Source organism: Grammomys surdaster, unplaced genomic scaffold, assembly GCF_004785775.1.
Source record: "Grammomys surdaster isolate TR1022 unplaced genomic scaffold, NIH_TR_1.0 125974, whole genome shotgun sequence".
Classification (NCBI taxonomy): Eukaryota; Metazoa; Chordata; class Mammalia; order Rodentia; family Muridae; genus Grammomys; species Grammomys surdaster.
This window is the reverse complement of record NW_021620791.1, coordinates 622,938-638,003: the sequence shown is the minus strand read 5'-3', so window position 1 is coordinate 638,003 and position 15,066 is coordinate 622,938. Positions and strand designations below refer to the sequence as shown.

Here is a 15,066-nt window from a genome sequence, read left to right as displayed (position 1 = left end):
GCTGAGAGCTTGACTCCCTGGTCCTCTACACCTCTGCCTCTCCTTCAGCACAGCCGCAAATTACTGGCACCTGAGCTAAAATTTGTCGGCAGCAAACAGCTACTTCCAAACAAATCATTTTCCTCTACTCTCCTTTCCTTGTGGCTAAGCGCAAAGGAGGTAGTTGGCTCCATCATCTTGGTAAACAAATTACTGGATACAAATCTGCTCTCTGGGGCAAACAGTTCTCTTAGCAACAAAAATGGTAGACAGATTCATCCCATCATTAATAACACATGGCACTCTCTGCTGGTTCTTGGCAGTAGAGTTGTATTGGTGTAAGCGGTAGACTCCTTAGGTAATCCAAAACCATTGCTTCTGCCTAAATGTGTCCATAATATTTTCTGGGTATTATTTCACCACAGCGTGGGAGCTGATTACTAGTCATAGCACAGTGTTGATAGAAAATTTCCAGATTCTTTCTGCAGATAGTAAGAAGTCTCATGATGTTGCTGCAATTGTTAGAATAAAAATTTGGCCCTACGTCCCAAATTAGTGATTATCCAAATACATATTCTCAGTTAGACATATCTGGACTCAAGTCTTGACTCACCAATCTAGCGCTGGTGCTTAACTGCTCTGAGCCTTAGTGTCTTCATTTGTCAAACGGGCAATGTAACCTCTTTGTCGTTGAAAACTGAGACCAGACAGATGGACCGTGTGGCACTATCTCTGCACACAGTAAATATCCATTGTTTTTAGCAAATCATGACTTCATGGTTGAAGCATCTCTGCAAGTCATGACACGTATCAACAGAGGCCTGTTAAATACATCACAAATGTTATAACGACATCGGAGGAATGTTAAAGTCTTAACTCATCTAGTTGACGACATGTACAATTGAAATATAGTCTTTAAACGAGCTATATTTTACCTTAGTAGTTCCCTGTGTTCTGCCTGGCAATAATTTTACCTAGCTGTCTTCTTTGTATTATGATAAAAAGCTGTGATAATGCTAAGAATATTCTTGGTACCTGGCACTCTGCAAGTGCTGGATGGTCTATTTGATCTTCACAACTATTCTTAAGGAAGTGATATCATTATACAAAATTTATAGATAGGAAAAACTGAAGCCCGTAGTGTGACTCTGGGACCTCCACTTATAATCTCTATGATATGTATCACAAGGGACCCAGGACCACATCTGGCCCTCTGTTTATTTTTGTAAATAAAGTTTCGTTGATACACACGCACACATTAATTTACATAGTGTCTAAGGTTGCTTTTGTGCTGCAACTGCAGAGCATTTTCAGTAATGACTGTATGACCCACGAACCTTAAAACAGTTACTGTTTGGGGGCCAGGTATGGTGGTGCATTCCTTTAATCCTAGCACTTGGGGAGGCAGAAGCAAGTGAATCTCTGTGAGTTTGAGGCCAGCCTGATCTACAATGTGAGTTCCAGGACATCCAGGGCTATTACACAGAGAAACCCTGGCCTCGAAACAAACAAACAAATAAACAAAAACAGTTCCTATTTGGCCCTTTAGAAACTTTGCCTACTCCATCTGTCAACCTTAAACTTTCCTAAAAGACTGGCATTGGGGAGAAGAATAATTTTAATAGTGATAACACTTTATGTTTGGTACTCAAGTAAGTTTTGTTTTTCTCTGTGTGTAGGTTGATTCTTATAGCAATCCTAGAGGTAGTCTTTTGTTGCTGCTGTTTTGGTTTGTGTTTCCTGTAGGTAGTCTTTTTATTGGCAACAACAAGCTAGATGGCTAGACAGTAAATGCCATGAGTCCCGGGATCACACGCTCTGCCCTTCCCCCACCGTCTGCCTCAGTGCTACAACAGAGTGGACACAGAGATTCGTGCTAAATGAATGACAGTTATAAAGGTCACCCAGACAGAAAATCCGATTCTCCTGTTCCAGGGCCCCACAGCTGCCTAGCAGTGAAAGTGGGGGACTTTCCCTGAAGATAGGGTGAAACAGAGCAGAGATTACATGTCACTCTCCTGTCACTTGCCAGGGTGCTGCTCCCCTGCCCCTCTTCAGGTAGTGAAGATAAGCTCAGCCCAAAGAGCTCTTTGCTTCCCCTAAACGTAGAGCCAGCAGAGGTTTGTTAGATGCACAGTCTGGGCCTACTGCAGAGGTTTTTTTTTTTTTTTTAGTTTTTAGTTTTTTTTCCTTGTGATTGGTGCCCTTTTAGATGAGATTAAGACTGACACTCTGGGGAGCTGGTGGTCACATGGCACCCATGATTTGGAAGCATTTCTGGCTGATCTGATCGAAGGCTGCCCCCTGCCTCACCTCCTACCCAAGGATGAGTCACGGTACTCAGCCGCCTGCCCTGCAGGAGCAGGCTCCAGACTTCCAGCCCTTTGTTTTCTTTCATCTCGCTTTATGCTAGTCATGTGAGGCTCTGGGCATTAATAAACCATCAGCCTGGCCTTCTAGAGCCTGCTGTTGCTCAGGGAGAAAATGAAAGGTTTGTGTTCTTTTTCCACTGTCACGTGCTGATTGGTGGCAGAACTGAACCAAGTGGGCATGGAGCCCTGTGGTCACCATGCATGGACAGAGCCTCCCCTCACCCGCCCCACCCTCGGGTGTGTTTTGATGCCTTTCTTGTCAGCAACACTCTTGTCAGGTCCTGACTTCTAAGTTTAGGTCTCCAGAACTAATCAGTGTCATCTCCTCCTCCTTCTCTCCCTCTTCCTCTTCCTCCTCTCCTCTTCCTCCTTCTCCAAATCAGGAGGCCACACCACCCCCTGCACATATGAAAGATACTACATCTAGCACAAAGGCATGCAAGACTTAGAACTTTTTTGTTTCCAATTTAAAATAAAATTATGTTCAAGGAACTAGGTCTGTCTGTGTTTGACAAGGGTCCAAAGGGCTCAATAAGGACAAGTGTTTTAAATAAGAGCCTGGGACACGGAAGTGATCTGAACCACCTAGGGCTATGGTTCTCAACCTTCCTAACACTTCGACCCTTTAATACAGTTCCTCATGTGTGGTGAGCCTCAACCCATAGAATTATTTTTTGTTGCTACTTCCTAACTGTAATTTTGCTACTGTTATGAATTGTAATGTAAATATTTTTGGAGATGAAGGGTTGCCAAAGGGTCATGACCCATGGGTTGAGAACCGCTGATGTAGGGAACAGGTCCAAAGCGAGCCCCCTGCAATCCTACTTTTATATTCAGTTCTTATGTTCTCATACAGTTTGGGTTTGTAAAGCAGAGTTTTAGATTCTTCTTTGTTTCTTCCCTCTTCTGCCTTGATTCCAGCATCCAACACGGTATATAAATGTGTGTGTGTGTGTGTGTGTGTGTGTGTGTGTGTGTTATTATAATTTCTCTTCTTTTTGTTCAGGAATAATGGGAGCAGTAGAAATTAACATAAGCCCTTGACAAACAAACCAAGCCTACCTGGCATCTAATTCACATCAGGCCCTTTGGTGGAGGTTCTATGTATACTCTTCCATTGAAAGCTCACCGCCTCAAAGACCCTGAATATTATTCATAAAGATGAAGAACCCAGATAGCAAAATACATTTAATGGTATGCCCATAATCAAAGAACTAAGAATTTATCAAATCAAGACTCTATAGCACTGGCTGGAGAGATGGCTCAGCCAGTAAGAGCACTTGCGGCTCTTCTAGAGGACCCAGGCTCAGTTCCAGCACCCATCTGGTGGCTCAAACTGACTGTAACTCCAGTTCCAGGGGATCTAATGTCCTCTTTTGACCTCCATTAGCACAAGGCACACACATGGTATACTTACACACATAAAATAAAGCTTTCAAAAGGATTCTATCAAAGCTGACAGATACTGGGGTTCTGCTTTGAGCCTCTGGGGAGATAGAGGTAGACTCACTATACACCCTGTTTCTCTTCCTTAGTATCTATTTAAAAAATAAATAAAAGATGTACATGCAGCAAAGGAGTCTAATAATCAGGCAAGTTTATTTTATTTTTTTTAAATAATCTATTTTTTCTCAAATCGTAATTCATTCACACAGGGGTTATAAACACAGAAAGGCAGGATATGGGGAAGGGGATGACACTGGAGTGTGGGTGTTCAGGGGGAATACAGATATCTTTCAGAACCGGGTATCAGCTGGGTAAAGGTTCAGGGGACAGGTCACTATGACTCTGCCTATGACTCGCTTGTCCTTATCTAAGTTGGTTTTGTCTGTCTGCCAAGGCTACCTGTTTACAAGGTCTATGACTACTCGGGCTGGTAACTTTCCACAAAAGCTGATCAGGCAAGTTTATTGAACATGAAAAGCAGGTACTATCTAAAAGAATCATCCTTTCTTTGAGACGTGCACATGGTCACCAAACATGAGCTTTGCTGTGCCCTGAGAGCAGTCAGTGCCAGTGGACAAAGCTTCAAGTCGGGGCAAGAACAGATCCCCTTGGGGGTGATTATGCAGAGCTCTGGTGTTCACAGGTCATGAGAGGTTCTGTCCCCCTTGGAATAGTGTCAGCTCTCCTTCCAAAGTGAGCCAAATAGAATGGATCAGCCCTGGCTGAAGCCCAAACCCTTTATATAAAAAAGAAAAAAAAGCAATTAAATATTCAGCCTGACTCCTGGTTTTGAATTACCCCCACTTGTCTTTCACTCTGAGCACCTGCTTTTTTATTGCCTGGTGGCCTTGCCTGCCATTTCTCTCTCTCTCTCTCTCTCTCTCTCTCTCTCTCTCTCTCTCTCTCTCTCTCTCTCTCTCTTGCCTCCCCACCCCCATCAGTCTGTATCTGCATGTCATGTGACTCAAAAGTGAAGATTAGAGTTTAAAAAAAAAAATCTCTGTATTCTGAGCCTGGCAACTTCTATTTTTATCCACAGCTGTTGGAGCTGATAGCAAAGTCACAGCTCACATCCCTGAGTGGCATCGCCCAAAAGAACTTCATGAACATTTTGGAAAAAGTGGTGCTGAAAGGTGAGCTCCCCACCCTCTCCCAGCCCCGTCCCTGTGCGTAGGAACAGGCAGGCGGATGTTCTCACCAAGTAGCATGCCACTAGGTGTAAAGGCCATGTGAGCCGATGGAAATGAGTGATGTCAGCTGAGCTTCAGGAGAACCAGCTTCCAGCTCAGAAGAGAGCTGCCACCCATACCCTTGGCAAAGACCAAGAGCACCTCCCCTTGTCATTTCTTTAGGATCATATGTTTGCCCTGCTTCAAGTTTGACTGGCTTCTCAATGAGGACACGTACCTCACCCTTATCTGTGGGGTTTCTATATTCCTAGGAAACTAAGCTGTGTGCAGAGCAGAATCCAGGCATAGACTGTTTGAACCGGAGGGGACCTTAAGACATCTGGGTCAACTGAGTCATTTCACCCACAGGGGAACAGGGGCATATGACAAATGATTATCTAGAGACATGACAGACAGGCTTATAACCCAACCATCTGAACCCCCAAAACTGTGGTCTTCTACTGATCTAAAAAGATGTCATCTACTGAACAAATACACTGCTTTCTGGTCAGGTGGACACTTGGCACTGCTGGAGCAATGGACACAAAAAAGAGTTCTTTAGAAGCCCAGGAGAAGGGAACAAAGAGGGACCCAGATGATGGAAACCCTATCCATTAGCTGAGAATAGAATTATCACTGGTGAGAAAGAAAGACAGAGGCGGTGCCCAGTAACAGGAGCCCACAACGAAGAAGAAAAGGCCACTTGTAACACGCCTGGCTTCAATAACATAACTTTGATTTTCATTTTTTCCACTCCAGTTCTTGAAGACCAGCAAAACATAAGACTCATACGGGAACTTCTCCAGACACTCTACACATCCTTATGCACGCTGGTCCAGAGAGTCGGCAAGTCTGTGCTGGTGGGCAACATTAACATGTGGGTGTATCGGATGGAGACCATCCTACACTGGCAGCAGCAGCTGAACAGCATCCAGATCAGCAGGGTAAGTGGGGGCCCCAGCCATCCACCATGGTTTCCTCCACTTAGACACAAAGCAGGACATAAAGTCTACTCGGGTGATACAGGAGCTAGTCGCTTCTGATTTGATGCCTCATCCTGGAGGGTGGTATGAGGGACATCCTGATAGAGGAGAGTGGGAAGAAGAACTTGGCAAAAGCAGGTGGAAGGAATGTGAAGGATAACAGCCAACTGGAGCATCATGCAGAACGCTGCTGGGGGCAGGGTGCTGGCTGTTCTGCTGAAGTCTTCAGTGTGACTTGGGGGAGCTCTCCTTTCCTCAAAAAGAATGAGTTGTTTGTGGATTGGCATTGCTGCCGTCAATACAATAGTACCCAGAAGACGGGCTTGAAGAACTGGTACCGCCAGCCTTTGAAAATTTCAGTTCCATGTATTGGTAGTGATGACAAGGGATGCCTTTGAATCAAGCCTGAATGTACATGTGAGAAAATAACTGAGCAAGACTCACTCAGAGCCCTAGATTATCAGCATATGACTACGTATATCAGACATTTGTTTTGGCTTTCCAAATTAAACACTTGTTGTCGGCTCCCGTTGTCTTCTTGGTGAGCCTGAAGGCTGAGACACACGTTAACCTGTGGCTGCTGCTGGTGTCGTCTCTCAGTCTCCCCGATGGACAGGCACACTCAGGAGCCTCATGGGACACTTGGCTTACTTATCTAATCACACCCTGGGCTGGCTAAGTGGCTTCCGGGACCCATACAGTTTGCAACTGTACCATGTATCAGGTGAAGGTGACATGCAGAAAACCCCATGACCTCTTGTAAATAATCACCCCGCCATGTGATGGTTCCAAAAAAGCATTCCCTCTTTACAACTAATGATCTTTCTGTGCCTTGGTTTCCTAAAGTCTGAAGCACAGGGAATAATAGAAACCTCTACATGGCTTCCAAAGAGTCACTTAGGCTACAAACCCATGCTTGTACACACCCACATACCCACATACAGGCACAGGCGTGCGAGTGCCTGCAAACACATGCTCGCAAAAGAACAGAGCCCAAATGTAGGTCATCTTCCAGAAGTTATCCCCACTGTTGTATTGTTTTAAGAAAGTTAAGCTTGTATTATGAACCGTATAATTTAATAATTTATTCCACTCTCTCTCCAAAATATAGACATAGCTTAACAATGTACATTAAAGACCAGAATTCTAGTCATCCCTCACAGAAAACTCAAGTAAACCTGCTACCTGATTTCTAGCACTCTCTATGGCCAGCCCTGAATACTTCTCCCTTATTCCCCAAAGAAAATTCGCAACCAGTGATAGAAATGAACAAGGCCCATTTGTTTCAATGACATCTGTCCTTTAGCGACTTTGGAGCATCCATTTAGATAGTCATGCTTGCCCTGAGCTCGGCTCCCTCTGGCCACCTCAGATGAGTGTGTTACCTACGCTGATCTCCCATTCCTTGCAGTTCTGTGACCTTTCTTCCTTAAAACCCTCCTCAGTTGATCCCCAAACACTCTTGAAAAGCAGCCATGGTAGTCACCATTACCCTACATAGGATGACATTGAAGTGGGGACCAGAGGGGATTCCAGTGACCTTCCCAGCATCACAGAGCAGTTAGGCTAAGAGCTGAAGTCAGAAGCTCAGACTGTTTATTCCTAAAATGGCAAAATGTGCTTAGCATCAGTGGCTTCCAAACTTCTTCCCGTCTAGTTTTCTTCTATGTATTTATCCACTGATTCAGCTTATTTAAAAAAATCAAACAAACAAACAAACAAAAACAAACATCTCTAGTCCAATGACATCTTCTACAGAAGAGATCCAACACTAAAGCTCATCTCCTCCAGCATCTGCAGCTCCTCCATCTGCTCCAGCAGAACCCCACACTTCTCTGCACACTACCTCAAGGCCCCTTGGCTCCCACCCTTCCTGGTCCATCCCATCTCTCAAAGCCCCATCACTTGGTCTTCTTCAGAACCACTCTGACTAGGTAAAATGTTCTCATACACCTACACGTCTCTCTCTGCCCACTGCTTTGTAATTGTCAAAGGAAAAGACACTGCCATCTCCTGGTCTGTACCTGGCAGAGGCAGTCAGTCGGTTTTAGTCGAAGAGGTGAATGTTTATTTGAAGAGAAAGCTCCTTCTGGGTTCAGAGGGACAGGATTGGAGAGTATTGCCCTAGATTCTGGATGACAAGGATAAGTTAGCAACTACAAGATTTGGACAGAGTATTCAGTCTCCCCATGCTTTGCTTTCCTCATTTGGAAAATAGAGGCCATCTCATAGCCCTGTGTGAGATTTAACATAGGCATGGATTTGCATCAGCTAGTCTACAGACAGCAGCTGGAACAGGGCCTGGTATGTGGTAAGCATTATTATAGATGCATTAGGTGTTATGATCAAGGGCTTGTCTACACACACACACACTGTAAATCCTTCCCATGTAATAATTAACTTATCTAGTAATTCATTGTAATTAAGATAAATGGCTGAGATTTACTGGACACTATGCTGAGTCTGTCTGTACATTGTCTCATCTCTTCTACCCAGCCACACTGCAGGATACTCATTCTCTTGTTTTGTAAATGAGAAAAATCATCCTCAGTATCCACAGGGGATAGATTCAAAGACACCCTGAGGATGCCCTGGATTAGGGGTTGAGCGTACAGTGCCTAGTGACTGTGCAATCGCCTACACACACCCTCCTCTGCACTGCTGATCGTCTCTAGCCCAATTTTAAAACCTTGTAGGATGCTATGGACATAGGACAGGAGGACAAGAAAAAGCCTGTACACAGTCAGTACAGATGCATTTTTTTTCTGAGTTTTTTCCATCTGTGGCTTATTGAATTCAAGGACTTAGAAACCAAAAACATGGCGGGCAGAGTGTAATTGTGTTGGGGCGTCTACCTAGGAGGTCTGGCATCAGACTCCAAGCTGCTCAGGAAGCTACACTTTTAACTACTGGTCCTTTCTACACTCTGTCCTCTCCAGAACCCATTAGGGGGCTCTGAGCTGTATTGTTCTGAGAACTATATAGAAGAGTGTCCCACATAAATCCCCAGCTCTTAAGGGGCTTGGTGCCTCAGGCCTGTAATCTCAGCACACTTGGGAAGAGGAGTAAGGGGAATGGGAAGTTCAAGGTTATCCTCAACTACCTAACACATTTGAAACCAGTCTAGGCTGTGAGATCCTGGGGGCATGGAAGGAGAGAGAGGGAGAGAGGGAAGGAGGGAGGGAGGGAGGGAGGGAGGGAGGGAGGGAGGGAGGGAGGAAGGAAGGAAGGGAGAGGGAGAAAATGAGAACACTCTACTTCAGTCTGGACTATATTTTTGTATTTGTCAGAAAGAGAAGTATGTTAATCCATGAAAACATTCAAGTGTCTTTCATAGTAAATGTTTCCTCTTTTTCCTAGTCCTGCCTCATTGCCCCAGCAGATAACCTTCTTGGCCTTAGAAAGCTTCATATCTAATTCTTTCAAGCCAGTTTTTATTGGCAGACATAATTTATATAATGAAGGATGAAGGACAAAATTAAGAGCACTGGTTTGTAGGAAAAATAAGATATAATTATAGTGCTGTGGGCAAAGCAATGTTTTGGAAAATGGGAGCTGGGGTAGACACAAATGGAGTTTAGCCAAATGTTTGACTGGGCTGCAAGAGTGACGTATGTTTCCTTTTATATGTTTATATTCAAAAGGAAGAAGGCATGCAAGCAGTTAACCATTTATCAGTCATAAGGGCTTGGCTTGAGGTCTGGGCAAGGGTTTTGGAAAAGTTCAGGTTTGAAAATCTGACAGAGCAAACTCTGCCAAGCAAGCGTGCCTTTAACGGGAGTTAATGTAATAATTGGCCTGGGAGTTTTAACCAAAAAAGTAGAGGCTTTGAAGTGCTGGAAACAAAAAGAAAATCCCATGGCAGCTTTATTAGCTCATATGATCAACAGCAGATGATAAACGGCAGACAGGTCGAGGGCTTTCTGCAGTCACAGCAAGTCCTGAAGGTTGCAAACAATTGAAAGTTCAGCCCCACAGCCTGGGATAGAAGAGAGCAGTAAAAACTGTCAGGTCACAGACACTTCTGAAGAAACAGGAGGCCGGAGGCCACTGCAGGTCCGAGATCACTGGAGCTGGAGGGATCATCCTTAGTACTCTAAACACAGGCTTTGGGAGCTGGGGAAACTGAGACCCAGACTCCTCAGGATGCCATCTGGATCTGCTCTTTGCCCATGTGACATCCTTCCCATGTGACATCCCTCCCATGTGACATTCCTCCCCATGCACATCCAGTCTTCTCACAACACCCCCTTAAGTCCCTCTGTGGCTCATCTTCCCAATAGTACCTGCCCTGCCTGCCAAGGGACTCGGATGATTGCCAAGACTAACTGACCCTGGGAATCGCAGTGAGGCTGGTACCAAGAAAAGCCTGGGGTCTCCCATGTGATTGGGCTCTGCTCTGCGTCCTACAGTTTCTCCCCCAGAAATTGAATGAGAAAAATACCCTATTCCCAGAGCATTACTTTCCCCTGTGCAGCGCTGCACCTGGCCACAGAAAATACCATGAGGGCTCTTTGTGTTTAACTGATCTCTAAGGCCTACAAACTATACCTGCCTACAAGGATATAGGTCTAGGTGAGGTATCTTGAGATCATTAAGATTTAAAATAAGAAAAGTCTTGAATATAAGCTTGGGGGTATAGTGGAGGTTCCTTCAGGAGCTCATGATTGGTTGCAGGTGAATACTATATGTAGGGCAGAAGAGATGGCTCAGTGGTTAAGAGCAATGAGCCTTAACCAAAGGCTCAGAGTTCAATTTGCAGCAACCACATGGTGGCTCACAACCATCTGTAATCGGATCTGATGCCCCCTTCTGGTGTGTCTGAAAACAGCTACAGTGTACTCATGTAAATAATAAAAGTAAATCTTGGTGGTGCACGCCTTTAATCCCAGCACTTGGGAGGCAGAGGCAGGCAGATTTCTGAGTTTGAGGCCAGCCTGGTCTACAGGAGTGAGTTCCAGGACAGCCAGGGCTATACAGAGAAACCCTGTCTTGAAAAACAACAACAAAACAAAACAAAACAAAACAAATAAACAAAAAAAAGGAATACTGTATGTGGATGAGCTGTTTTTTGAAACATTCCCTGCATGGGCTGGAGATCTCTCTCACTGTTGCTCTTGCAAAAGACCTGAGTTCAGTTCCCACCCCCCCACTCACATGGTGGCTTAAAGCCATCTGAACTCCAGTTGCAGGGATCTCATACCTTCTTCTGATCTCCATGGGCTGCACATACATACATGCAGGCAAAACACTCATACATGTAGAATAAATAAAAGATTTTTTTTAATTAAATGTTCCATGATGTGAACAGTGCTGCCTCAGTTACAGTGTAGCTTAGTTCAAAGGGTTTGGGGCCAATCATTCCCTGTGTGTATACACAGATATAAGCACAAACATATAAAGAAACATGCATACATATAAACTCAAACAGAAACATGCACAAACCTACACACATGCATACAAACGTATATATATATATTCCTATAAATGCATACATATACACACATGCACAAGCACGGGGGTCTCATTGCACTGATATTTTTGCCGAGCGCTTATGATGTGCCAAACACCAAAACAACGGGAAATAAAGCAAAATCCCTGCTGTCCAAAGGACCTTAGGTTCTGAAAGGAATACTCAGCTCGGTGTTTTGTAAGGGAAAGGAGTTATACAGAAGAGAGAGTTGCAGCTGGCCACTGAGGAGCTTTAAGCAGTTCTAGGAAGGTTCACTGAAGGAAACTTCTGGAAAATACATAAGCAGAAAGAGTCTTCAGAGGAAATAGTTGCTTTGTTTTGTTTTGTTTTGCTTTGCTTTCTTTGGCATTGGTTTTTGGGTTTTTGTTTTGTTTTTGTTTTGTTGTTTTGTTTTGTTTTTGAGACATGGTCTCTCTATGTAGGACAGCCAGGAGGCTGTTCTAGAACTCACTATATAGATCAGGCTGGCCATAAACTCATAGAGATCCTCCTATCTCTACCTTCCAAATGCTGGGATGAAAGGCATGTGCCATCATGACCAATGGAAATGGATTTGAAGTGAATCTGAGACAAGGGAAGGCCAGGAGGGATGAGGGCATTGTGCACAGGTAGTCGAGATGTGGTTTGGGTGCCAGAGAATATACCGAAATGGAACAACCTGAGGCCACAGAGGATGGTGAGATAGGAGGCCAGAGGTCTTCTCGGGCTACCTGTCCTGGGCAGTAGCACTTTTGGAAGGTAGCGAGTCATGCAGTTTAATAGTGAAGTGAATGAAATATAAGAATCCAACATGTTTCCATCCATGCTCTAGGCAGTGGATGGCCCCACACCATACACATATGGGTGGTGAATGGCCACACACCATGCACATAGACAGTGGATGGCCCCATACCATGCACGAATGGACAGTGGCTTGCCCCACATTGTGCATGTATGGGCAGTATTAATTGGACTTAGTGGGTTGTCAAAGAAAAAAAGATGCGAGGCTAGAAAGATGGTTCAGTGGTTAAGAGCACTGGCTGCTCTTGCAGAGGATCTGGGTTCAGTTCCTAGCATCCACATGGCAGCTAATAACTATTCATAACTCCAGTTCCAAGGGATTCATCGCCCTCTTGTAACCTCTACAGACACAGTGCATGGATGTGGTGCATTTATACACGTGTAGACTCATACACATAAAATAAAAATAAATCATCTTAAAGAGACTTGAAATTGGGAGGGACTTGTTAAGGAAGGATATGAGGGGGTTAGAGGAGGGAAATGGGATGAACAGTTTTCATTCTATACATATATAAAATTCTCCGGCTGGGCAGTGGTGGCGCATGCCTTTAACCCCAGCACTTGGGAGGCAGAGGCAGGCGGATTTCTGAGTTTGAAGCCAGCCTGGTCTACAGAGTTCCAGGACAGCCAGGGCTACACAGAGAAACCCTGTCTCAAAAAACCAAAAGAAAAAAAAATCTCCAAGAATAAAGGAAAACATAGCTGGGCAGTGGTGGCGCACACCTTTAATCCCAGCACTCAAGAGGCAAGAGGCGGGCAGATCTCTGAGTTCAAGGCCAGCCTGGTCTACAGAGCAAGTTCCAGAACAGCCAGAAAGATCTACACAGAGAAACCCTCTCCACTACCCATCCCCCTCAGACACATATATATATAAATCCAACATGTGCTCTCTAATCTCTGTTTAAAGAGCTCTTTAGAGCAAAAGCTTGCAAACACAGGGAAAGCCTGCTGGCCACCATCATCCAAGCCATTCCAGGCTGTTCTCTGAGAGGCTCTGCTATGGCTCCTGCTTCTACGTGTTGGACAGGGAACATTGCTTTAGGAATCTAGTAGTTAATTGGAAGACCAGTGCATTCTGAGAGCAAGTTGCCTGGAAAATGGCTCTTCTCTGCTTATCATCCACCCTCTCTCTGCAGCCTGCCTTCAAGGGCCTCACGATCACCGACCTGCCTGTGTGCTTACAACTGAACATTATGCAGAGGCTGAGTGACGGGCGGGACCTGGTCAGCCTGGGCCAGGCAGCCCCAGACCTGCATGTGCTCAGTGAAGACCGGCTACTGTGGAAGAGACTCTGCCAGTACCATTTCTCAGAGCGGCAGGTCAGTGAAGCCCAGTGGCCTGCCCCTTTGTGTTCCCTGCCCTGCCCAATCCTTTTCCAGCATACAGGCCCCCCACCAGCAATAAAATTATTTTCATTACTGCTTCACAACTGTAATCTTACTGCTGTTGTGAATCATAATGTAAACATCTGTGTTTTCTGATGGTCTAGGAGACCCCTGTGAAAGGCCTATTTGACCGCCCCCATGGGGGTCAGGACCCACAGGTTGAGAACCATTGGTCTGAGGCATTTCTAACTCAATGTGAGGTTTTTACTTTTTGGTTCTTGTTGTCATCACCATAGTCTTTGTAGAGGATGAATAAATCCTTGACCCAGATTATATTTCATGGCTCACCCCAAATTTTCACAAATCAGTATTGCCTCTTTTCTTAAAAAAAAAAGATATTTTATGCTGCTTTATATTCAAGCTCTTTTATAAACATTGCTTCCTTTTATCCATCCACCTAGGAAGGGTAGATATTGTCATGCCCACTTCTAACAGACGGAGAGACCAAGGCCACAAATGACCTGTATATTGATTCTCAGGGTGGCCCTACATTTGAAATGGGCCTGTGGAGACCCTAGAAACATGGTCTTCCCCCTCATGCTGCCTCAAGGCTGTTTCTCCAATTCTTCCTATAAGTGCATTCATCCAGCAGGTTCTATTCACAAATCCACTGATACTTCGATGTAAAATAAAGCCACAGTGCTAATAATAATAACTGTGTCTTTGTAGAAATTATCACTCAGGTCTACGGCAAAGAAACATTCAAGTGATTTGTGGGAATGGCCTAATCTTTGAAGGAACAGCCAGGAGCACCATAAAAAAATTATGCCTGTTTGTTTGGAGAGCTGGGTACTCAGTGCTGTGTGTGGGGAGAGTTGAGGAACTGTGGCTTTATAGATTGATATTTTTCTTTCCTGGCCATGAGAGGGTCCATGTAAAAATGTGGGGGTGGGGAAGAGTGAGAGCAGATCTTTTCAGAACAAGAAAGCCCTAAACTATCATCCCAGTGAAGTCTCCTGAAATCACTTTTCTCCATTTCATTTTTAGATCCGCAAGCGATTGATCTTGTCTGACAAAGGGCAGCTGGATTGGAAGAAGATGTATTTTAAGCTTGTACGATGTTACCCCAGAAGAGAGCAGTATGGGGTCACCCTGCAGCTTTGCAAACACTGCCACATTCTCTCCTGGAAGGTATGCATCCGTGCTGGCTAGTGTCCTGTCAACTTCACACAAGCTAAAGTCATTTTGGAAGAGGGACCCTCAATTTAGAAAATGTCCCCACCAAACTGGCCTGTCGGCAAGTCTGTGTGGCAGTCTCTTGATTGGTGATTGATGTAGAAGGACCCAGCTGACTGTGGGCAGTGCCACTCCTGGGCTGGTGGTCCTGGATGCTATAGCAGCAGGCTGGACAAGCTATGGGGAGCAAGCCAGTAAGCAGCGAGCACTCTTTCATGGCCTCTGCTTCAGCCCCTGCCTCCAGGTTCCTGCCTTGAGTTCCTGCCCTAATTTCCCTGAGCCAGATCCTAAGAGGCAGCAGTG

At 44.9% G+C, this 15,066-nt stretch overlaps 1 protein-coding gene across 1 annotated transcript in view; it reads left to right on the top strand.

Annotated features, from left to right (window-relative positions):
• Fbxo32 (F-box protein 32) overlaps positions 1-15,066 on the top strand; it is a 35,619-nt gene that overhangs the window by 17,330 nt on the left and 3,223 nt on the right. The window contains exons 5-8 of the mRNA XM_028753866.1: positions 4,837-4,930; positions 5,726-5,910; positions 13,339-13,521; positions 14,575-14,718. Of these exons, the coding sequence (XP_028609699.1) occupies positions 4,837-4,930; positions 5,726-5,910; positions 13,339-13,521; positions 14,575-14,718 (606 nt within the window). The remainder of the gene's footprint in view (positions 1-4,836; positions 4,931-5,725; positions 5,911-13,338; positions 13,522-14,574; positions 14,719-15,066) is intronic.